Source organism: Conger conger, chromosome 14, assembly GCF_963514075.1.
Source record: "Conger conger chromosome 14, fConCon1.1, whole genome shotgun sequence".
NCBI classification, from domain to species: domain Eukaryota; kingdom Metazoa; phylum Chordata; class Actinopteri; order Anguilliformes; family Congridae; genus Conger; species Conger conger.
In genome coordinates this window covers 7143636-7168635 of record NC_083773.1, presented here as the reverse complement: position 1 = coordinate 7168635, position 25000 = coordinate 7143636, and the positions used below count along the sequence as shown (strand labels likewise).

Here is a 25000-nt window from a genome sequence, read left to right as displayed (position 1 = left end):
CAAATGGCACCGTATGGGGGTGTTAAGTACACACTGTATTTTTAAGGAAAACTCACCAGTGGGCAACTACATATATTTCAAAGCAGCAGTGTAATTGAGGTATTTTATGCTCGATGGCTGCAGTAGTGTATGAAAGCATTTCCAGACATTATACCGCACTGAATAGCCTCTAGAGTGTGGTTGTAACACGGATGCTGGAACGGGCGCAAACTACCGTTTTTGGGCTCTTGGAAGTCGGAGCGCCATTACACATTAGCAGCACAGCTCAGTGAAAAAAACAGGCTACGTCTTCTAATCCTCTGGAGAGAGAAGTTAGGGTGATTTTGGTCAGGCCGGGGCCTCTGAATGGCAATCGCCAAGTCTCATGCACGCCGTTAGCCCCGTTCACATTTCCCAGCGCGCTCTAATGGTCTCTAATACGTTTATATTTGTCAGCAGTAATTACTGCTGCCTGAAGTGTGGAAGCCAGGTCATTACCGAACGGAGCGCTCCTTGCTTAGAGGGGTTTTAGTGTAATGAGACTGTGAGCCGCCCATTGCTCCTTTATGCCGTGAGGAGTCGTGGCTATTATGTTAAAGTGAAGCGCATCTCTTAATTGACAGGGGTGGGAGGGGTTATTTCGGCAGGCCGATTGGGTTGATGCCCGTTTTTGTTCACATCAGGTGGATTTACTGCTTTTCTCTGTTTTAAAAGGACTCCACAAGTGACTGCACGTGTTCCCTTGTATACTATGCACAGAGGATATGGTTTCATTACATTACATTATTGGCATTTTGGCAGACGCTCTTATCCAGAGCGACGTACAGTTGATTAGACTAAGCAGGAGACAGTCCTCCCCTGGAGCAATGCAGGGTTAAGGGCCTTGCTCAAGGGCCCAACAGCTGTGCAGATTATTGTGGCTACACCGGGGATCGAACCAACGACCTTGCGTGTCCCAGTCATGTACCTTAACCACTACGCTACAGGCCGCCCAGGTTTCCTGTGTTGTTGATAAAATCCAGTGTTTCATATATATCCCGCCCCCCCCATGCACTAGCACTAGCTCTTTCCATGGTTTTCTTTGCTGTCATTTATTTTGTGTATATGTATGTATTTTGATCAATTTCACAGTGATATCGAATTATTGTATAGAAATATCTCATTGAAATGGTTGTGGCAATAAGATGTCAGAATCTTTTATAAAATTTTTTTTTTTTTTTTTGTGTTCTCCTGTTACTATGCTGAATGGAGAGGCATTGAATAGATGTCCGAGATGGTTTCTGGATGTTATTCATTTTCTGTCAAACAGGTTGGCCCGTGTCCACTTTCCCCAGGCTGAAGACTTAGAAAGAGACCCCCTGTGATCTTAATTCCAGGTCTCTTTCTTACTCTGAAACAAGATTCATCTGTACATAAGAGGCTTCGACTAGAATTTACAGTTGCCTTATATAAAAAAAAAATCGCTGTATAGATGATGTATTTTCCTTGAAGTACCCAAAAATAGGATTCCCCTTTGATCGACCTCGTGACAAGAGGTCTGGTTTTCCCCTGATGGTCGACAGGGCTATGAAAAGAAACTGAAATCGTTAGACAGTGTGTCGACTGTTAAGAGCTGCAGTCCGACAGCGTTGTCACATTTGTGATGTGAAAATCCCCCTTTTGGCCTTGAGAGCATCAGGTGTCCTTGTTTTGTGAGATGTGGTGTGTTCTATAGCAGCAGTCGCAGTGAATGTGAGGGTATAGGGCGACCTGTAGTGTAGTGGTTAAGGTAAAGGACTGGGACCTGCAAGGTTGGTGGTTCTAATCCCGATGTAGCCACAATAAGATCCGCACAGCCGTTGGGCCCTTGAGCAAGGCCCTTAACCCTGCATTGCTCCAGGGGGGAGGATTGTCTCCTGCTTAGTCTAATCAACTGTACGTCGCTCTGGATAAGAGCGTCTGCCAAATGGCATTAATGGAATGTAATGTAATATGGGTAGTGTAGAACAGCGCTTATGCCCTGTAGTGTGGAGATTAGACCGTATTTTTCCCGGGTGGGCTGTGGCAGAGAACGCAGTCCCAGCCTGGCCTTCCCACACAGCCCTGGAGTGTGACCGGCCACTCCGCACCGAGGAGAAACAACGGGAAGTAAGAGGTGCCAGGAAGAGAGGATCGCGGGTGGAATATGGTGCACCCCATTCCTCAGGACTGTGTGTGTATATGTGTGTACAGAGCACACATGCTAAAATGTTTGTACAAGTTACGGCAAACGAAAATAAACAGGGAAAACAAAAATGAATATTTAAAGCTGGCATGTGGGTAGAACTGTGATGTTGAAAATTGAAACTGCGGCGTATGCAGCTAGAGAGAGAGAGAGAGAGGCTCTCTGTGCTGATGCACCACATGGACTGCAGTCTCCTCCTGACTGCCCTGTAGTGACCGCCTGGAACTCACCATGGCTTCACCCAGGGAGGGGGCCTGGAACTGACCATAGCTACATCCAGGGAGGGGGCCTGGGTGCTGACCATAGCTACATCCAGGGAGGGGGCCTGGGTGCTGACCATAGCTACATCCAGGGAGGGGGGCCCGGGTGATGACCAAAAGCTACATCCAGGGAGGGGGGCCTGGAACTGACCATAGCTACATCCAGGGAGGGGGCCTGGAACTGACCATAGCTACATCCAGGGAGGGGGCCTGGAACTGACCATAGCTACATCCAGGGAGGGAGGCCTGGGTGATGACCATAGCTACATCCAGGGAGGGGGCATGGAACTGACATAGCTTCACCCAGGGAGGGAGCCTGGTGTTGGGTCAGGCAGGTTTTCTCCCTGCGCACGGCTGTGTGGGCTAACCTGGAGGACTGCGGTCGTGAGGGGCTATGGGGACTCGCTGGGTGTGCTGTAGGAGGACATGGTACCCTGAACGGGAGCATGGAGGAGAGATGGGGCCAGCCTTAAGTCTGGGGTGTGTGGAAATCAGTCTGGAGAAAGGTTTATAACAGTCTGTATCGGCAGCCAAATTAGGCCTTGGAAACGAGTTGGCTGGCTGTAACTGGTTCTGAAGGTTACCATGTGGTAGGTCCTGTTTTTGGGTCATGCGTGTGTCTGAGAGCTTGGTTCCTGGTTTGGGGGGGTAGCAGGTCTGCGTTGCTGGCGGCGGTTCCCTGCAGGCTGGCCGGGCTCCAGGCTGTGTGATGTGGGAGTCCAGTGTGGGAGACCGGCCTGCCCTCTCCTCAAGCATCCCACTAAATATAGCTTTATCTGCTGAGCTGTTTCTCAACCTGGCATCACATGCACGCACACACACACACACACACTCGCACGCACGCACGCACACGCACACACTCACACACATACACACACACAAACACACACACACACAAACACACGCACACACACACACACACACACGCACACACACGCACACACACACACAAACACACGCACACACACATATGCACGCATGCACACGAGCACACATACACACACACTTGCATGCACGCAGGCACACACACTCACACGCACAGCTCACACACACGCATACACACACACACACGCACACAGGCATACACACCCATGCATGCGCACACTCACTCACACACACATACACACGCTCACACACACACATACACACACACGTGCGCACATACACACGCATGCACACACGCATGCACATACACACACACACACACACACACACACACACACACACGCAATCTCTACTGCTACCTGTGTTCCACTCTTCTCACCCTGCACCTGACTGTTAGGGTGTGACCAGAATGTTGCCTGCATGTGAAGATTTTTTGGGGGGTATTTTTGGCTGCCACTGCTGTTAGTTTGAGAAATAATTTACATCTGTCAGGATTTATTCCATCTCAAATCCTAGAATATAATGAAGATTTACTGAAGATAATTAGAGAAAGGAAATGGGCAGACCGCCCACTTAAGGGAATATCTTTTCAAATAGAAGCAAACCTGTATGTGTACTAAAGCGGCAATAAATGCTTGATTCCAAAGCATTTATTCTGTGGGATTACACTGGGATATACACTCACCGAGCACTTCATTAGGAACATTTTAACTTTATTACACCTACTTCTTTATCTAATTAGCCAATTGTGTGGCAGCAGTGCAATGCATACGGTCATGTAGATCAGGAGCTTCAGGTAATCTTCACATCGACCATCGGAATAGGGATAAATTGTGATCTAAGTGACTTTGACTGTGGAATGATTGTTCGTGGCAGACAGGGTGGTTTGAGTATCTCAGAAACTGCTGATCACCTGGGATTTTTCGTGCACACTAGTCTCTAGAGTTTGCAAAGAATGGTGCAAAAAAAACAAACAAAAAAAATCCAGTGAGCAGCAGTTCTGCAGACAGAAACGTCTTGTTAATGAGAGACGTTAGAGGAGAAGGGCCAGACTGGTCAAAGCTGACAGGAAGGTGACAGGTGACCGCAAATAACCACACATTACAACAAACAAAAAAATGTCTGTATACAGTAAGTAGTTTTATAACCACATCACACAATGAATGGCTATTATCAGTAATTCTGGCTATTAAATTGAGTATTGTACCAGTGTTATATATTTTCTGTAGGCTCCCTCCAGGTAGGGCTGTAGCTGCCTGTAAATTCAGACTTGTTTGGATTTTCTGTCGTTTTTCCGCGGCGTTTCGCCCGCATTATTAATCCGCAGCCTTTTTATCCAGCTCTCTTAATAAAAGGCCCCTGCGCCGGGCTCACGTGTCGCTGGCGGGAGAGGCAGCCGCGCCGTGCCGCTAGTTCCTGCTCCCCCCCCGCGCGCGTCTCTCAACCCCGGTGATGCTCCACCATCACTCGCGTGACTGGAACCAGTGCGTTTATAGAAAAGTCAATCAGAGCTTTTTTTCTTCTTCTTCTTCTTAGAGATTTGATGTCTCTGTCGTTCCGATGCCTCCTCAGTGATGGGCGGTTGGAGAACAGGCACGGACCCCCCTCCTGGCGGAGGGGCGTCGGGGTATTGCTCATTACCGAGACCCCCAGCCCCGTGCGCAGGCAGCGTGGAGCTTCACTGGGGTCTGACTCCGGCTCCGGCTCTGGTGTGATGAAATCTGGAAAACGGGGCTTCTCGTGTTTTGATGTGGAGAGAAAGCCCCAGGCCTCCACATCTGGAAAACATTCAGATTCCCAGTGTTTTAGTTTTTTTTATTTTAGCCAAACTCACAGGCTTGGCGATCCAGGGGTTTAACATGGCTTAGATGACTGCCAGGTCCACGAGCTGCCCACGTATCCGTGCCCTGCTCCACCCCCCTCCCCCCGTAGTCATTCTGCAGAATTACGCTATTCTGAGGGGCATAAGGACTCATTGCAGCGTAATGCAAGTTGGCCAACCTCCCAAGTGATTTGGATTAGAATTTCATTGTCGATGCAGAAGGAACGGGGCCGTTCTTAGGGGTGTGTGATTTCACATGCGGCGCTTCGGCCCTATTCATTTTTGGACTTCTTTTTCTGCCGGTTAACGGTCCCCCCTGCTTGGCCGTCTGCTCCGCTCTGCCTGGTGTTGGTGTGGGAGGCAGTGGGGCGGGGTGAAGTGGGTTTGTGTGTGTGCAGAGTGTCAGCGTGCAGGCACTGCACGAGGAGGGCGAGAGGAGGTGCAGGGAGGCGTGGGGAGGCGCAGAGAGGCTGGCAGACCGGGCACTCAGGGCCTGACAGACAGCTGAGCTCCCTGATCACATCCTCTCTAATCCCCCCGCTGCACATCTGCCTCTCCCTCCTGCTCACGTGCACAGGCAGACGAGCTGCAGGGCAGGGGGGAGGGGGCGTGTGTGTGTGTGTGTGTGTGTGTGTGTGTTTCTGTGTGTGTGTGTGTGTGTGTGTGTTTCTCTGTGTGTCTGTGTGTGTGTGTGTGTGTGTGTGTTTCTCTGTGTGTCTGTGTGTGTGTGTGTGTGTGTGTGTGTGTGTGTTTCTGTGTGTCTCTGTATGTGTGTGTGTGTCTGTGTGTGTGTCTGTGTGTGTGTCTGTGTTTGTGTGTGTGTTTGTGTGTGTGTGTGTGTGTGTTTCTCTGTGTGTCTGTGTGTGTGTGTGTGTGTGTGTGTGTGTGTGTTTCTGTGTGTCTCTGTATGTGTGTGTGTGTTTCTGTGTGTGTGTCTGTGTGTGTGTGTTTCTGTGTGTCTCTGTGTTTCTCTGTGTGTTTCTCTGTGTCTGTGTGTGTGTTTCTCTGTGTCTGTATGTGTGTTTCTCTGTGTGTGTCTGCGTTTCTGTGTGTGTGTGTCTGTTTCTGTGTGTGTGTGTGCGTGTGTGTGTAAGGGGTGGGATGGGGGAATTACAGTTATCATTGTCACTGCAATCTTCTCCCTAATAAAACCCAGTCTTAGACATGGATTTTCACAATCTCTGTAGTACGGGTGGGGGGGGGTTTGTGTTTCGAGAGAGAGAGTGAGAGCAAGAGACTGTGAGAGAGAGAGAGAGAGAGAGAGAGAGTGGGAGGGAAAGAGGGTGAGAGATAGTGTGAGAGAGAGAGAGAGAGGTGGAGAGCGAGAGACAGAGAGAGCGTGTGAGGGAGAGAGGGTGAGGGAAAGTATGTGAGAGAATGGGAGGGAAAGAGGGTGAGAGATTGTGTTTGAAAGAGAGAGGGAGAGAGAGCGCAAGAGTAGAGAAACAGAGTGAGAGAGAGACTGAGTGAGGGAGTGAGTGAGTGAGTGAGAGAGAGAGAGAGACTGTGAGAGAGACTGTGAGAGAGACTGAGTGAGTGAGTGAGTGAGTGAGTGAGTGAGTGAGTGAGTGAGTGAGTGAGTGAGTGAGTGAGTGAGAGACTGAGTGAGAGAGCGAGCGACTGTGTGAGAGAGAGAGAGACTGAGTGAGTAAGTGAGTGAGTGAGAGAGAGCGAGAGAGAGAGACTGAGTGAGAGAGCGAGAGACTGAGTGAGTGAGTGAGAGAGAGAGAGAGAGAGACTGTGAGTGAGAGAGAGAGAGAGAGAGAAAGAGAGAGACTAAACCCTAAGCAGCGTGTGGGCACGAGAGGGGTCTTGTGAGGCATTAGCAGACATCTGTTTAGCCTCGTCACACTGAAGCAGGAGAGAGAGCTGTGCCTCTGCTCCATCGCTGATCCCCCCCGCCCCACCTCTTCTTTCTTCCCCCTGGCAGCCCTGCTCCAGTGATCCTCATGGCATGGTTGGCATCTGTATAGCGCCTTTATCCAAAGCGCTGTACTACTGATGCTTCTCAGTCACCCATTCATACACTCAGCAATGGTGATTGGCTGCGATGCAAGGCACCAGCCAGCTCGTCAGGAGCATTTTAGGGGGTTAGGCGTCTTGCTCAGGGACGCTTCAACACACCCATGCAGCAGTGTCCCCTGTGCCCCACACATAATGTGTCTTAAGAAGCCCGTACCCACCAGTGTCTTCACACTGTGGGGTGTGCAGTGCATGCTGGGAACTTCATCAGCAGCAACCCTGGCCGTGTTCACGGTGCCGGGACTATGAGCAGCAGTGAGGCACAGTCCAGTAGGTACAGTGTGGGGAAGATAATCAAACTGCTTTAAAAACGTATCACAAATAATTGTGTTCACACACGTCAGTGATTCTTTTTCAAATGGTCCTCGTGAAAATGGATAGTCTTCCTTTGGTTGTAGTAACACAACTGTTTTTATTTATTTATTTTTTTACAAAAACCGCTAATGTATTCCAAATCGTAGACTATTCTTCCGAATGGCACGCACCAAATTTAAGGAGCAAATGTTCTTAAAACGGATGCACTGTCAATCCCTACAGACTAACTCGGCTTTCCGAAAATTTCAGGTCATGCTCGCTAACTAAAGGCAGGTTATTGAGCCTTTTTCTTTTGCCTTTATGTTCATGTGAGATTTGCAGGGATTGAATGTATTATTCATGCTGCAATATTCCTGCTGTAATGGGCTTTGAAATGAAAGGAGGCTTTTGATGAAAGGCAGGATGCATGAGCCTGAATGCGCTGCCACGATGTCTTTGAGCGGGCTACGTTCAGCCCGTCCTGTTCTCCACGCACGCCGCGGGGGTTCGACAGGGTGGCAGAGACGCCCTGAGGTGTCTGCAGTCAACCGGTCACTCACCGGCTCCTAAAACGTCACGTGACACCTATATTGGGTACAGTTGGTTGGATTTTGTTGAGTGACCCTGTATTGGGTGCAGTGTTTGTATGTTCTGCGTTCTTCTCTCTGTACGTTCTGCTCTGTGTGTTTGTACGTTCTGCGTTCTACTCTCTGCGTGGTCATACGTTCTGCGTTCTACTCTCTGTGTGTTCGTACGTTCTGTGCTTGTTTTTGTTGGGTGTGAGAGGTTATGTAGAGGGCTGGGAAAATATGTTTATAAGACCGCCGGTCAAAAACGGGAAGAATAGCAATATATGTACTGTTCCAATTTTTCAACTTGCTTGCAAAATACAATCTTGAATATATGCAGAGCCAACAAGCTGTGACTGCTGTGCTGGTGTAGATAAGGACGAGCTGAAAGGGCCAGGAGGGCAGGCAGGCACAAGTCTCGAGGTCTGGGGGTGCAGGAGGGCAGGCAGGCCCACGTCTCGAGGTCTGGGGGTGCAGGAGGGCAGGGAGGCCCACGTCTCGAGGTCTCGGGGTGCAGGAGGGCAGGTAGGCCCACGTCTCGAGGTCTCGGGGTGCAGGAGGGCAGGGAGGCCCACGTCTCGAGGTCTGGGGGTGCAGGAGAGCAGGTAGGCCCACGTCTCGAGGTCTCGGGGTGCAGGAGGGCAGGGAGGCCCACGTCTCGAGGTCTGGGGGTGCAGGAGAGCAGGCAGGCCCACGTCTCGAGGTCTGGGGGTGCAGGAGAGCAGGCAGGCCCACGTCTTGAGGTCTGGGGGTGCAGGAGGACAGGAGGGCAGGGAGGCCCACGTCTCGAGGTCTGGGGGTGCAGGAGGGCAGGAATCCCCCGCCCCACCCCTCTGTGCCCAGATAAACTGAGCAGTGGCATGACAAACGCGGCCACTCCGACGGTCCTTCAAAGCGGTCTCCGCGCCCGGGAGGAGACAAAGAGCGTCTTTATTGCCGCACACGCGAGGGCAGATCAGACGCACACATTCCTGGAGCCTCCCTGGTCCTCCCTCCCACCCCCCCCAAATCCCCCCCCTCCATGGGCCCTGCATCCAGTACCCCTCCCTCAGCCAAACCCCCAGCGGGACGGGAGAGCGGTCCTGGAAGTACAGAAACGCTCTCTGTCACAAGGCATCGCTCATCCGCCAAACTGAAGAGAGGCATTTCAGCTTTGTGTCCACCTCAGAAAGAGCCCTTTCTGCACCTTCATAATGTTATCACTCTGGCTGTGTGGACAGATGGTCTGTATGAATCCCCATAGCGGGCTGACTGACTGGGTCTACAATGATACGGCTTCACGCTGGAGCCCTGTGATATTACTGAGGGTTTCTGAGTGACTGTGACTTGCTCTGGGTAGTCTACACTAATACGGCTTTGTGCTGGAGCCCTGTGACATTACTGAGGGTTTCTGAGTGACTGTGACTTGCTCTGGGTAGTCTACACTAATACAGCTTTGTGCTGGAGCCCTGTGGCATTACTGAGGGTTTCTGAGTGACTGTGACTTGCTCTGGGTAGTCTACACTAATACAGCTTTGTGCTGGAGCCCTGTGATATTACTGAGGGTTTCTGAGTGACTGTGACTTGCTCTGGGTAGTCTACACTAATACAGCTTTGTGCTGGAGCCCTGTGATATTACTGAGGGTTTCTGAGTGACTGTGACTTGCTCTGGGTAGTCTACACTGGTACAGCTTTGTGCTGGAGCCCTGTGGCATTGCTGAGGGTTTCTGAGTGTGAGTTGCTCTGGGTAGTCTACATTGATACAGCTGTGTGCTGGAGCCCTGTGATATTACTGAGGGTTTCTGAGTGACTGTGACTTGCTCTGGGTAGTCTACACTAATACAGCTTTGTGCTGGAGCCCTGTGGCATTGCTGAGGGTTTCTGAGTGACTGTGACTTGCTCTGGGTAGTCTACACTGATACAGCTTTGTGCTGGAGCCCTGTGGCATTGCTGAGGGTTTCTGAGTGTGAGTTGCTCTGGGTAGTCTACATTGATACAGCTGTGTGCTGGAGCCCTGTGGCATTGCTGAGGGTTTCTGAGTGTGACTTGCTCTGGGTAGTCTACATTGATACAGCTGTGTGCTGGAGCCCTGTGATATTACTGAGGGTTTCCAAGTGACTGTGAGTTGCTCTGGGTAGTCTACACTGATACCCTGTGATATTGCTGAGGGTTTCCGAGTGACTGTGAGTTGCTCTGGGTAGTCTACACTGATACAGCTTCACGCTGGAGCCCTGTGAGGGGTTTCCTCTGTCTGGTTATTCCGACGGTTATCCACCTACGCACACCGTGTCTACACCACCCCTCTTATTAACTCAGGGAGAAAAAAAAACATCTGATGTTACGCAAACTGTTAGAGCAAAGGTCAGGGTATGGACAGAAATAGCCTCTCTCCTGCGCCTCTCTGTGCCGGGATGCGGCCCTTTTGATGCGGCGTGTTTTGAAGAGGTAACGGGATCGGAAGCGTGTAATGATGAAGAGGGACGGGGCTGATGCGGTGTTTCTGAAGGGTGAAGAACGGGCTCTCCTGCCAGGGAGGCTCTGTGTGGGAGCACACTCTGCCCCGCGGTGTGTGTGTGTGTGTGTGTGCGCGCGCACCTCTGCCCTGCGGTGTGTGTGTGTGTGTGTGTGTGTGTGTGTGTGTGTGTGTGCAGTGCGCACTCTGCCCTGCGGTGTGTGTGTGTGTGTGTGTGCGCGTGTGTGTGCAGTGCGCACTCTGCCCTGCTGTGTGTGTGTGTGTGTGTGTGTGTGTGTCTGTGTGTGTGTGTGTGTGTGTGTGTGTGTGTGTGTGTGTGTGTGTGTGCGCGCACTCTGCCCTGCGGTGTGTGTGTGTGTGTGTCTGTGTGTGTGTGTGTGTGTGTGTGTGTGTGTGTGTGTGTGTGCGCGCACTCTGCCCTGCGGTGTGTGTGTGTGTGTGTGTGTGTGTGTGTGTGTGTGCAGTGCGCACTCTGCCCTGCGGTGTGTGTGTGTGTGTGTGTGCGCGTGTGTGTGCAGTGCGCACTCTGCCCTGCTGTGTGTGTGTGTGTGTGTGTGTGAGAGAGAGTGTGTGTGTGTGTGTGTGAGAGAGAGAGAGTGTGTGTGTGTGTGTGTGTGTGTGTGTGTGTGTGTGAGAGAGAGAGTGTGTGTGTGTGTGTGTGTGTGTGTGCAGTGCGCACTCTGCCCTGCGGTGTGTGTGTGTGTACGTGTGTGTGTTTGTGTGTGTGTGTGTGTGTGTGTGTGTGTGCGCAGTGCGCACTCTGCCCTGCGGTGTGTGTGTGTATGTGTGTATGTATGTGTGTGTGCGTGTGTGTAGTGGACCGGACATCTTCCTGCTCTTTGAATGCGTGCGTTAGCCCGATGAATGGCTTTCGCGTGCAGGGAGGGGGGGGCGGGGAATTGATGGCTCTGACAAGCCACGGTGATTCTGAGTTTCACTCGGGCCCCAGGAAATTTTCCACTGTTGTTTTTTCCAGTCCAGGTGATTCATTGGAGCTGTTTAATCGGAGTGTGAGTCCCTCTGAATTGGAGGGTGTTAAAGAGTGGTGTGTATGCGCGCGTGTGTGTGTGTGTGTGTGTGTGTATGTGTGTGTCAGAGCAGATGTTTCACTGCTGACCTGCAAATATCCCTTCTTCTGACCAGGAGTTAATCCTTCCTCAGTGAAGCTTGTTGGCTCAGCACAAGCTCGTACACATTCACCCCCCCCACCCCACCCCACCTCCTCCCCATCGCTACAAGATTCAGCCCAGTGGCCTCCCTCCTGTCAGCTGCAAATGTGGATTCTCCCGAAGATGAGCATGTCATTTCTTAGTCCTCTTTTCGAGCGATCAAGAGTCAACAATTTTATTTCTTTTTTATTTATTTTTGATGCTGGTGTGCTAATGAATTTGCCTACTGGTCTAAGAGCGGTAGCTGGAATTAGCGTTTTGCTTAGAGCTCAACACTCCATTCAGTAAAATCCTATATATCTATATATATATGTTTTAATATATATATATTCATAACTGTTTATAACTCGGATGAATGAGAGAACACTATCTTATAACTGCTCAGACTGACATAACTGCTTATAGCTTAGATTAATTACAGAACACTATGTTATTACTGTGACTGACATTACTGTTTATAACTTAGATTAATTAGAGAACACTGTGTTTTAACAACTCTGACTGATATAACTTTATAACTTAGATTATAAGAGAACATCATGTTATAACTCTGATATAACTGTTTATAAATTGGATTAATTAGAGAACACTATGTTTTAACTATGACTGACATAACTGTTTATAACTTAGATTAATTACAGAGCACTGTGTTATAACAACTCTGACTGATATAACTTAGATTAATTACAGAACACTATGTTATAACAACTCTGACATAACTGTTTATAACTTAGATTAATTAGAGAACACTGTTATAACTACTGTTTATAACTTGGATGTCTGAATGCTCTTATAACCTGCCTGTCTGATATCACCATTTACAAAAAACTTGAATGGATGGAAATTATCTCATCAATTTTTGAAACTGAAAAAAAAAAAAAACTAAAACTGAAACAATTTTCATGTTTAAAAAAAAACACAATTCAAGTGAATAAAAGAAAATATGAAGGGGGAAGCAGCTCTTTCTGTAAAAAGTACCTGAAACTAAACTGAAATTGACAGGAACTAAATAAATTAAAATCTCATGAAGAACTGAAAGATACAGTAACCCTACTCTGATGTCTGAAAATGGGATGTCACACAATGTATCATACGCACAGTATTGCGTCTGAAAGCTCTGTTGTAGCCCTCCTCTCTGTGACACTTAATCTGTGTGCTCCTTATTCAGCTGTAAACGTGGTGGGCGCATATTTGTCACACTCATAGTAATTAGGCACGTTGGAGCCCAAGACACTGTATTTTATTGTGAAAGGACGTTGGAAGAAGCTCTTTTAACACACTCGCAATCGTCATAGTTTCTGCTGGGGTTCGGTTTTCAGCGCCTTCTCGAAACCTCTCCCATTTACAGAATTTAAGAATAATTAAATTCATATTTAATTATTAATAAGAATAGCCGCTTCGCTCTCGCGTTTTCCGGAAACGGGTCGCTGAACCGCGGCGGGTACCGGAGGGGTCCAAGGGGGGGAAGACCGGTAGCGGTCGGACCGTGCGGTTCTGTTCCTCAGACGACCGGGTCCGCTCCGTGCCTTATGCTCGCCCTTCCCTGGAGGTGACCGGCCGCGCTGGCTGTTGACTTTGCGATCGGACGGCAGACCAACAGTGCGCCATTGTTTGGCGGGTGAAAAGGATCCCGCAAGCGGCCCGGTGCAGCGCGGCAGGCCCCCGACTGGATAAATATAGCCGCTGAGCAGCGCTCGGCCCGCGCTGGGTTTATGTAAGGGTATATCTCCCAGGGTAAATATTTAAACTGGCACGCCAGCGCCTGCGCCCGGCTCCGCGAGTGGGCACCCTCCGCCGTCCGCCGTCGCCCCATCGGAGACGGACCAATGGAGATCCGAGAAGTGTTTATTGGGAAATGACAAGCGACGCTACGTTTGAGGAAGGCGGGGGGGGGGGGGGGGGGGGTTGAATGTGGAGGAACCTGGTTTTGATAGATGATGCTCCCCAACCCCTAACCCCCCCCCCCCCCCCCGGCTCCGTGTCCTCGAGTGGATTTGTCTTTAAGAACACTGGGGTTAGTCATCCAGGTTTGCGTGGGTGCAAAAGGCTATGATCTCAGGCTCTTGGGTGTATTAATGATTCACCCGGAGAAGAGTGTGAAATGTTTGCTTTTCTTCTCGTGATAATCTGGACCCCCCCCCCCCTCCTAGCAGGAAGCTACTGTAAGGGGCTGTGTAGCCCTGCACTGTGGGACCAAAGTCTATAAACGGCAGAAAAAGAAGAAGAGATGTTCTCCGCTCTGCTGGATCCAGCTTCCAGTGTCGGGTCCTGCTGAGTATGGATCCAGTGGCGGTTCCATGGAGACAGAGGTCCGGTTCACGCACAGGGCCCGGGGTGTGGTGAGCCCTGGGGGCCAGGTGGTACGCAGTCTCGTCCCTGGAGTGCCAGCCTCCTGTTATTTGCCTGGAAATCACCAGGGGCTGCACTGCAAATATTTACACCTCCACCTGGCCGGCCCCGGCGCACACCTGCTGGCCACATGTTTCCCAGAATGCCTAGCCTCGCGCTGGCTTTTACACTCGGGGCAAGGAGGGCAGTTAAACTGTGGACGTCGTTTTTTGTTTTTTTTTGTGGACCGTTTCTGAAAATACAGAGTAAATACCATAAACTCTCCGTAAGCTCTCGTCGTAAATCGAACCCGTAACATAACTCGCAGCGTAAGGACACACGCAGACCCATTCAGCCTGTCTTGGCGTGCCTTAGAGGGGCAACCCGTCCACTGGCCTGGACCTGTTCACCCTGAAGGTGTCTGCGTCTATTGCACCACGAGCAGGCTAGCCGTGCGAGTCCGTGACGGAAATGCAGCCAAAATGTCCGTTGAACGGCTACGCTCATCGGTGTACACTCATCTCAGCTTTCTTCAGGAGCCTTTTAAGCAGTTTGGAGCAGTTTTTTTTCTCCAAACTGCTTTAAAGGCTGTCTTACAGAGTCCCTCACGGTGGTTGTGTTTCACTGTGTGTGTCAGGCGGCTGTCCTGCTGTTCGTTTTTGGCTATTAACTCTATAGGGTGTTTTGAGCAAAAAGTTCTTCATATTTCAGGAAAGGATCCCTGTATTCTTTGACATTGCACTGTTGTGTTCTCACACCACTGACGGCTTTTCCTACTTTAGTCGTTGTGGTTTTTTTTTTTTTCTAGGTTTGCTGCACAGGTTTTAGTCTCATTGAACTGTGAACAGATGTAACTGAACTGTTGAAGCACTTAAAGGTAATTTCAGACTTCTAACGGTCAAGAGAGAAATTGCAGCAACAAACACCTTCAAACTACAACACACTCAAACCATTGCCCTCCCCCTTCTCTGTGAATGAACAGACATTGACATTGAAACGCCATTGGCTGTGGCACTTAGAACCGATTTTCAACCAATGAGCTTGAATTATTGTACAGCTGTACAATGTGGCTGTATTTTGGGCGAGTGTGAGAGTTGCTGGCTGTGTTTTGGGCGAGTGTGAGAGTTGCTGGCTGTATTTTGGGCGAGTTTGAGAGTTGCTGGCTGTGTTTTGGGCGAGTTTGAGAGTTGCTGGCTGTGTTTTGGGTGAGTGTGAGAGTTGCTGGCTGTGTTTTGGGCGAGTTTGAGAGTTGCTGGCTGTGTTTTGGGCGAGTGTGAGAGTTGCTGGCTGTGTTTTGGGCGAGTGTGAGAGTTGCTGGCTGTGTTTTGGGCGAGTTTGAGAGTACCGTGATGTCCCTCTCTCCGCAGGCCGGGCCGGAGCCGTCAGACGGCCGGGGGTCTCGGCCCGGGAGGAGCCGGAGCTTCAGCAGGCCCTCGCAGGCCTCCCCAGGGCCCGGCGCCCGGCCCTCCTCCTCCAGCCAGCGGCACCCGCAGCCTGAGCCCGACCCCCAGCCCACGGTGCCCCCCGCCCTGGCCAGCACCCTGGAGCACATCGTGAGCCAGCTGGACGTCCTCACACAGGTAACCGCACCTCTGTCCCACACCCCTCACCTGCAGTAAACACCGGCGGTTCTGTACGCGTGTGAGGCCTGCGGTCCCGGCCTTGTCTGGGCCCTCTTACCCTCAGAAGGCGAGGTCAGCGTGAGTTCATCCTCCATGACCCTGAGTGGTCATCTTCAACCCAGCGGCAGATGGGTTCCCCTACTGAGTCAGGTTCTGCTCAAAGTTTCTTCTTGTCAGCCAGGGAGTATTTCCTTGCCACTGTTGCCCTAGGCGTACTCTTGGGGGACCGGGTTCTCTGTAAAGCTGCTTTGTGACAAATCCCTTTTTGTTAAAAGCGCTATACAAATAAAAACATTTTAAAATTGAACCCGGTGTCACAGCCTCGCTTTGCTGCAGAGTGCGGGTGCCCGGCGGGTCATGGGAATAACGCCGCCGGATCGCTAGCAGAGTCACTTGACGTGACGTCGCACGAGCACCAAGCCGCTGTGACCCGTCCGTTTCGGCGCCTGAACCCGGCGGTGCTTTTACGGGCCGCTCTGGAGCCGTTTATCTACGTCCAACTTCCGTCATCCGAGCTCGAGTTATGACTATTGACGTTTTTCACGGAGGAGTGGTGTCGCTTTCCTCCTGCAGAACTCCCAGCGCTGGTATTACATTACATTACATTACATTACATCACATCACATCACATGTCATTTGGCTTGGTTGATTTCGACTAAGCAGGAGACGATCCTCCCCTGGAGCAATGCAGGGTTAAGGGCCTTGCTCAAGGGGCCAACGGCTGTGCGGATCTTATCGTGGCTACACCGGGGATCGAACCACCAATCTTCCGAGTCCCAGTCCTTTACCTTAACCACTACACTACAGGTCGCCTGGTAGACTCTGCGCGGCGGTGTGTGTTGAGATGTTGCCCTAATGACGTTACTCTGTGTCTTTATGAAAAACAGCACTCCTCCTCTGCTGCCCCTCTGGCTCCCTGTCCTGTACCCTCTGGACCGGAAACATCATCTCACAGAAAACTCAATTCAGACCCATACATTAACAATACAAATAAAATACAAGAATAAACTAAACCCTGTACCCTCAGGTGACCTGGCGTTGACCTTCGATCTGTCTTCCTGTCTCGCGCTAGCTGTGGTCTCCGTTTTCCTATCGATTCCAAAGGAAAGACGTGGCATCTTTTCCTGTGACCTCTGAAAAATTCCCGATCGGATTCCCTGGCTCCCGGCGCAAGGCAGGCCGATGAGCCCTTTCCTGAATTATTCATTCTTGTTTATTTTCCGAGGCGCGCAAAGTGCTTTCAAGGCTGTATCTGGGAACGGGGGGGTGTTTTCCTGCGCCTTTCAGAGGAATGTTGTGCTTTTCCTTTCGCTTATTAACTCCAATCGCAGTCCCTGATATTTTCGGAGAGGAGCCGTTGACATCATTTACATTTACATTTTAGTCATTTGGCAGACGCTTTTAATCCAAAGCGACTTACAAGTGCATAGGTTCTACCATAATTCAAAGCATCACATCCAGAAACTAGCAAAATACACATGAAATACTGTTCTAAACATAGTTGTCATCATAAGTGCATTTTTTAAATTTTAAATTTTTATTTTTTTGGGGAGGGGGGGGGGGGGGTTTAGACAAGGATAGGGATATCAGAAAGGAGGGGCAGGGGAAATCAGGAGGGAGGACGAAGGTAGAGTTTGAAAAGGTAACATCACACACCACTGAGAGCTGCGGTCTTAGACACTTGTGTGTTTTCTCAGTGGAAGTGAAATGCATGTGCGGGTTTATAGGTCCGATGGAGCTGTGAACATCTCAGTTCTGACTGAACTGTCATAGCACGTCAGGCCACGGCCCCTGTGCTGTTGTGCTGGAGTAGTGTTCGGCTTTATTCACCAGTGTAGAGCGGGTCAGGGAGAGTCTTTGTCTCTGGGATATGCCAGGCGGGCTGAAAATATACTGCAAAAAAAAAAAAGTAGACTTTTTTTTTTTTTTTCTGGAAAGTGTAAAACCTCAGCTTCTTTTAAGTTACTGTTTGTGGGGTGTCTCGGTGGCGCAGCCTGTAGAGCACTGACCGCATGCTCATTGCGAGCCGCGACGTCAGCGGTTTGAATCCGACCGTCCGACTTTTGTCGCATGTCTTTCCCTCTCTCGCTCCCATTCTTCCTGTCTCTCTATACTGTATACTGTCCAATAAAGCTGAAAAAGGCCTAAAAAATATATCTTTAAAGTTACTGTTTGTGACATTTTCATGCCCCACGAGCAAATCTTGAAATGAGCGTCAGCTCATTGGCAATATTTTCGCCTTATCAAGCGAAACGGTGATAGAAATAAGATCGGATCATGAATTTAAGACTAAAATACTTCTTAAGATTGACTTATGTTTTTGTTTTTTTGCAGTGTACTATGTGCTTTCCTCGTTTACTCCCTGGTCCTGTGCGCTTGTGTGCGGTGTGGTCGGGGCTAATTGTGCTTTGCGCCCGTTCTGTAATGGGCAGTCCATGCCGAATCTCTGCGTTCCCCCGCCCGTGTAATGCAGCCGATGGGTGAGCTCAATTTGCCTGTGGCCAAGCTCTCTCCCTGCATTGTTTTGTGCGAGGCTGATGTGGTTTTGCAGCTCCAATGTGTTTTTGGTCATTTTGCGGTGCCATAAATTGGCTCAGTGTGGGTCAGTGCTGTTCTAGTGTGGCTTCCTCAGATGGGGGTGGGTGGGAATGGTCTTGTGTGTGGCTCTTTCTCTCTCACACGCACGCCGGTGTGTCATTTCTGCAGGGCTGTTATTTTGCTCCTTTCCTGGCAGGGCTCAAGCTGTCAGAGATGTAGACTGTGCTGGAATGGATTAAGACTGCCTCCCAGAGACATAGACTCTCTCTCTCTCTCTCTCCCTCCCTCTCTCTCTCTGTCTCTCTCTCTGTCTCTCTCTGTCTCTCCCTCTCTCTCCCTCTCTGTTTCTCTCTCCCTCTCTCTCTCCCTCTCCCTCTCACTCGCTCTGTCTTTCACTCTTTCTCACTCTCACACGTTCTCTTTCACTTTCCTTCCCTCCCCTTGTTTCCCTTTTTCACTCCCTTTCTTTCCCTCCATCTTTCTGTCCCTCATCGTCTCCCTCCCTCCCTCCCTCTGTCCCTCCTTTATATCTCCAGGTTGTACCTGTGACAGCGGTGCCTTCCTGTTGTTTCATCCCTTCCTGCCCTGTAATCTAGTTGTACTGCTCCATCCCTGCACCCCGTTCCCTGGTCCCCCCCCCCCCCCCCTCTCTCCTCGGTGCCCCCCTCCACCCTGTTCCCCGGTCCCCCCTGCACCCCGTCCCCAGTTTCCTTATTCGTGGTGCTTTTCTCCTGCTCTTTGGCTGAAAGTCCCGGTCTGCTTGAGAAGATAGTGCTTTTACATCTCTCTCTTATGACCCCGTGCTGAAGGTCCGCTTTCAAGGGTGACGTGTGGTGTGCTCACGGCTATAGATTAGTATTATCCTCAGCTCAAATAGGCAACAAAGAGCCTTTTTTTTGTGGCTTAAAAAAAAAAAAAAATACCTGGTTTATGTATGCGTAGTAAGTTGTGTCAAGTGTCAGGGTCAGTCATAAGCACAAGCGTGTACATTCGGTACTGTATGAATAGAGAAATAATCACTGGGTCTTTGCTAAAAGACTTAATTGTTGAGGTCTCTGCTTTTTAAATCTGGACATTCACCTGAGTCATCATCAGTGGAGTCAATGGAAGTCATTGAGATGCGTTTTCCTTTCGAGCCCCAGAAGTGCTTCGGGCCTTCTTCACACACCTGCTGGTACCGGCGTGGTGCTTCTGCCCTCCTCCAACCTCACACTTTCACTTCACTCAAGGACAGGTAATAATTGGCTTCCATCACATTGCTTTTCTGGTGGAGGTGATGAGATGGAGAATGCAGGTGGAGGTGATGAGATGGAGCCTGCAGGTGGAGGTGATGAGATGGTGGAGGTGATGAGATGGAGACGGCAGGTGGAGGTGATAAGATGGAGATGGCAGGTGGAGGTGATGAGATGGAGCCTGCAGGTGGAGGTGATGAGTTGGAGCCTGCAGGTGGAGGTGATGAGATGGAGAATGTAGGTGGAGGTGATGAGATGGAACCTGCAGGTGGAGGTGATGAGATGGAGCCTGCAGGTGGAGGTGATGAGATGGAGATGGCAGGTGGAGGTGATGAGATGGAGCCTGCAGGTGGAGGTGATGAGATGGAGCCTGCAGGTGGAGGTGATGAGATGGTGGAGGTGATGAGATGGAGCCTGCAGGTGGAGGTGATGAGATGGAGCCTGCAGGTGGAGGTGATGAGATGGAGAATGCAGGTGGAGGTGATGAGATGGAGAATGCAGGTGGAGGTGATGAGATGGAGATGGCAGGTGGAGGTGATGAGATGGAGCCTGCAGGTGGAGGTGATGAGATGGTTATTCTAGAGGGTGGGTGCTCAGACGGCTATTACTCAGAGACCTATCGGCAGAGTCGCCAAGTCTGCGTGTAATATTATACGTCTTTGGGCTTGTTTTTAAAAAAAAGTGAAGTTGCCCATTACACTTCAGAATTCAATCTGCCGCTGCGGTCAGTGGAAATGCAGTGTGGCGAAAGCTGACACTGGTAGGGTTACCGTGGCAGCCGCTGCACATCTGCAGCCGTGTCAGTGATCGAGCTCCTCGGCACAGACTAGAGCGGTCGATAAGCGCTGCGTTTTGTACATCGCAGCATTTTTTGTTTTTATTATTATTATTATTATTATTTTCGTGGTCGTCGTGGTCCGAAGCCAAGACCCGGTGGGGTGGTCTGTAAAAATAGCTGCCGGGACAGAGGGTGAGCATGTGCCAGCTCTTCACGCTGTGGATATATTAGGCGGGAGAGGTTATCTGAGGCTTCCAGGAGCCGATGATGTAATACGATGATAACTATTACGAATAAGACGGACTGAGATAATGACGGTTAACGACTGCGACGGCCGTCGTTCATTAATGAAAAAAAAAACGGGCCGTACGCTGTGGAGGAGACTCTTATGCTAATCCTGTTCGTCCCGAAGACTGGTAGTGATATCCGTTAGGATGAGGGATGTTGATGTGGATACCATCTAGACTGTTATCTGGAAAAACGGCCCTTTAGTCTCAGCGGTAAGCGAATGAGCAGCGCCTCCCTGCGCCTCTGGGCTACTGTCCCTGAGGAGACGCTAACCGAATCCTGGTCCAGGGCTGCTGGTCGTGATGTTGGAGCGTGGGGGTGTGTTATTGGAGTGTGGCTGGGGTGTGTTATTGGAGCGTAGCTGAGTGTGTTATTGGAGCGTAGCTGAGTGTGTTATTGGAGTGTAGCTGCGGTGTGTTATTGGAGCGTAGCTGGGGTGTGTTATTGGAGCGTAGCTGGGGTGTGTTATCGGAGCGTAGCTGAGTGTGTTATTGGAGTGTAGCTGAGTGTGTTATTGGAGTGTAGCTGAGTGTGTTATCGGAGCGTAGCTGGGGTGTGTTATCGGAGCGTAGCTGAGTGTGTTATCGGAGCGTAGCTGAGGTGTGTTATTGGAGTGTGGCTGGGGTGTGTTATTGGAGCGTAGCTGGGGTGTGATATTGGAGTGTAGCTGAGTGTGTTATTGGAGTGTAGCTGAGTGTGTTATCGGAGCGTAGCTGAGTGTGTTATTGGAGCGTAGCTCAGTGTGTTATTGGAGTGTGGCTGGGGTGTGTTATTGGAGCATAGCTGAGTGTGTTATTGGAGCGTAGCTGAGTGTGTTATCGGAGTGTAGCTGAGTGTGTTATTGGAGCGTAGCTGAGTGTGATATTGGAGTGTAGCTGAGTGTTATTGGAGTGTAGCTGAGTGTGTTATTGGAGTGTAGCTGAGTGTGTTATCGGAGCGTAGCTGGGGTGTGTTATCGGAGCGTAGCTGAGTGTGTTATTGGAGTGTGGCTGGGGTGTGTTATTGGAGCGTAGCTGGGGTGTGATATTGGAGCGTAGCGGAGTGTGTTATTGGAGTGTAGCTGAGTGTGTTATCGGAGCGTAGCTGAGTGTGTTATTGGAGCGTAGCTGGGGTGTGTTATCGGAGCGTAGCTGAGTGTGTTATTGGAGTGTAGCTGAGTGTGTTATTGGAGTGTAGCTGAGTGTGTTATCGGAGCGTAGCTGGGGTGTGTTATCGGAGCGTAGCTGAGTGTGTTATCGGAGCGTAGCTGAGGTGTGTTATTGGAGTGTGGCTGGGGTGTGTTATTGGAGCGTAGCTGGGGTGTGATATTGGAGCGTAGCTGAGTGTGTTATTGGAGTGTAGCTGAGTGTGTTATCGGAGCGTAGCTGAGTGTGTTATTGGAGCGTAGCTGAGTGTGTTATCGGAGTGTAGCTGAGTGTGTTATTGGAGCGTAGCTGAGTGTGATATTGGAGCGTAGCTGAGTGTGTTATCGGAGCGTAGCTGAGGTGTGTTATTGGAGTGTGGCTGGGGTGTGTTATTGGAGCGTAGCTGGGGTGTGATATTGGAGTGTAGCTGAGTGTGTTATTGGAGTGTAGCTGAGTGTGTTATCGGAGCGTAGCTGAGTGTGTTATTGGAGCGTAGCTCAGTGTGTTATTGGAGTGTGGCTGGGGTGTGTTATTGGAGCATAGCTGAGTGTGTTATTGGAGCGTAGCTGAGTGTGTTATCGGAGTGTAGCTGAGTGTGTTATTGGAGCGTAGCTGAGTGTGATATTGGAGTGTAGCTGAGTGTTATTGGAGTGTAGCTGAGTGTGTTATTGGAGTGTAGCTGAGTGTGTTATCGGAGCGTAGCTGGGGTGTGTTATCGGAGCGTAGCTGAGTGTGTTATTGGAGTGTGGCTGGGGTGTGTTATTGGAGCGTAGCTGGGGTGTGATATTGGAGCGTAGCTGAGTGTGTTATTGGAGTGTAGCTGAGTGTGTTATCGGAGCGTAGCTGAGTGTGTTATTGGAGCGTAGCTGGGGTGTGTTATCGGAGCGTAGCTGAGTGTGTTATTGGAGTGTAGCTGAGTGTGTTATTGGAGTGTAGCTGAGTGTGTTATCGGAGCGTAGCTGGGGTGTGTTATCGGAGCGTAGCTGAGTGTGTTATCGGAGCGTAGCTGAGGTGTGTTATTGGAGTGTGGCTGGGGTGTGTTATTGGAGCGTAGCTGGGGTGTGATATTGGAGCGTAGCTGAGTGTGTTATTGGAGTGTAGCTGAGTGTGTTATCGGAGCGTAGCTGAGTGTGTTATTGGAGCGTAGCTGAGTGTGTTATCGGAGTGTAGCTGAGTGTGTTATTGGAGCGTAGCTGAGTGTGATATTGGAGCGTAGCTGAGTGTGTTATCGGAGCGTAGCTGCGTGTGTGATATTGGAGTTTAGCTGCGGATTGATTACCGCACTCTGTGCTCTCTTGTGCCTGTAGTAGGTTATTAGTATTGTCATGTTCTTGTCCAAATGGGCGCTTTGAAACCAGAGCTATCATTGATCTTTCAGGCAGAGCAGTGGTTCGACCCTGAAATTTTAATTCCTAAATAATGCTGTTTTTCGGTCCCTGCAGGCCTGGGTTTTATTGTTAGACTGGGAACAGAGGGGAGATTGACTCATAGGGAAATGGATCATTCCTGTATTAACGCCGACACAACGCTTTCACAATGCTCATTGTGGCCATTAATATTTAATGGCCTGCAAGCACTGCAAAAAAAAGAAAGAACAAAAAAGAGCGAAGGTTTAATGTCCGGGGGGGGAGGAGGAGGGAGGACAGGAGTCAGCCGGCTGAGTGAGACCTGGAGAAGCCCGCTGTGTCCCGAGTCGCTACCCCCTCCCGCCGGCAACGGCTTCCCCCAAGGACCCCGCCGAAGTCTCCCTCCACCTTTCCATTGAGAAAATGAGTCATTAGGCCGTTCCCATATCGCCCGAGCTCAACGGGGACCCTGGCGCTCATGTTCCACAGGCTTAACGTCTTTGAAATGAACTCTCTTAATAACCCCAATGGAAAAAAAACTAAACACAAGGAACTACTAGAGACTAATTCGTAGAAACCTAATTAGTGGAAAATGTAAAGTATGCAGTGTTTAACTTGAGGCTAAGCAGGGTTTGGGGCTTATGTGAGATACGGTGTGTGGGGGGGCAGGGCAGACCTGTGTGCAGTAAGGCTGTGTGGGGCAGCAGGGGGCAGACCTGTGTGCAGTAAGGCTGTGTGGGGCAGTGGGGGCAGTAAGGCTGTGTGGGGCAGTGGGGGCAGTAAGGCTGTGTGGGGCAGTGGGGGCAGTAAGGCTGTGTGGGGCAGCAGGGGGCAGACCTGTGTGCAGTAAGGCTGTGTGGGGCAGTGGGGGCAGTAAGGCTGTGTGGGGCAGCAGGGGGCAGACCTGTGTGCAGTAAGGCTGTGTGGGGCAGCAGGGGGCAGATCTGTGTGCAGTAAGGCTGTGTGGGGCAGCGGGGGGCAGGGCCGGCTCGTGCCCTCTCGTTGCCCTGGGGACAGGGCCGGCGGCCATGTTGTTGAGCGGCGTGCCGGTGCGTTTCCTCTTTCCGGGAGAGAGAGAGAGCGAGAGAGAGAGAGAGAGAGAGGGGCTTTTCCATGTGTTGGGAATGGCGCCGGCGGATGCCGGAGTCGGTGCGCTCTGCCGCGGGGGCCAAGGCGAGCAGATGGTTTCCATCGCGCAGGAAGTCCCGCCGTCCCAGCGCACCTCCAGGGGCATGTGCTAAATAACTCTGTCCTTGGCGAGAGCCAGGGCTTCCTCTCCAGACTCGGGGCCACACGGGACATTCAAGGCCTGCCCGCACCCCCCCTTCCCTGTTTTGGAGGAACGCCGACCTTTAACCCCAGAGTGCCGTCTGGACGGCCATGCCACTTTCCCGCCAGCTCCTTGAAGCTGTGACCGGCCGCCTCCTTGATGTCAGCCAGCTCTCTCATCGCCGTGGTGATCGATGATGGAAGGCCAATCCACCCAGCCCGACCCCTTCCCGACAAGCCAATCGGCACACAGCTCTGTGAAAGCACGCCCCGTTACGGAGCCTGATCGATTAGGGCAGGGTAATGCCCCACTCCTCCCATTACATTTGAGTCTGAGTCTTTTTTATTTTTCTTCCTGCCAGAGCGTCGGTCAGGGCTAATTAAAGGGGAACCCGGGCGGTTCTGTATGAGCGTGTTATGAGCGTATTATGTAATGTTGAATGTCTTCTCTCTCTCTTCCCCGGTGGACACACGGGCCGCAGTCCTGGGCCGCAGTCCTGGGCCCTGCCTGGAAAAGGGATCTTATTGGCCAGGGCTCGGAGAGTTCCGAGTAAATAACGTCCAGCTGGAAAACGATGTTTAAAACCACTGGTACAGTCATCACTGTGCTATAATAACAATACAGACCCGACTGTCTGTTTAATACTTAGCGCATCAGTGAATCTGACTAAGCCTGAGTCCTGGGTGTCTGACTGCAGACTAAGCCTGAGTCCTGGGTGTCTGACAGCAGTCTGAATTCTGGGTGTCAGACAGCAGTCTGAGTCCTAGTCCTGGGTGTCTGACGGCAGACTGAGTCCTGGGTGTCTGACAGCAGTCTGAA

The 25000-nt window shown here is 50.7% G+C and overlaps 1 protein-coding gene across 1 annotated transcript in view; it reads left to right on the top strand.

The window, feature by feature from the left end:
• poc1a (POC1 centriolar protein A) overlaps nucleotides 1-25000 on the top strand; it is a 76930-nt gene that overhangs the window by 42248 nt on the left and 9682 nt on the right. Inside the window, exon 10 of the mRNA XM_061220137.1 lies at nucleotides 15351-15563. Within this exon, the coding sequence (XP_061076121.1) occupies nucleotides 15351-15563 (213 nt within the window). The remainder of the gene's footprint in view (nucleotides 1-15350; nucleotides 15564-25000) is intronic.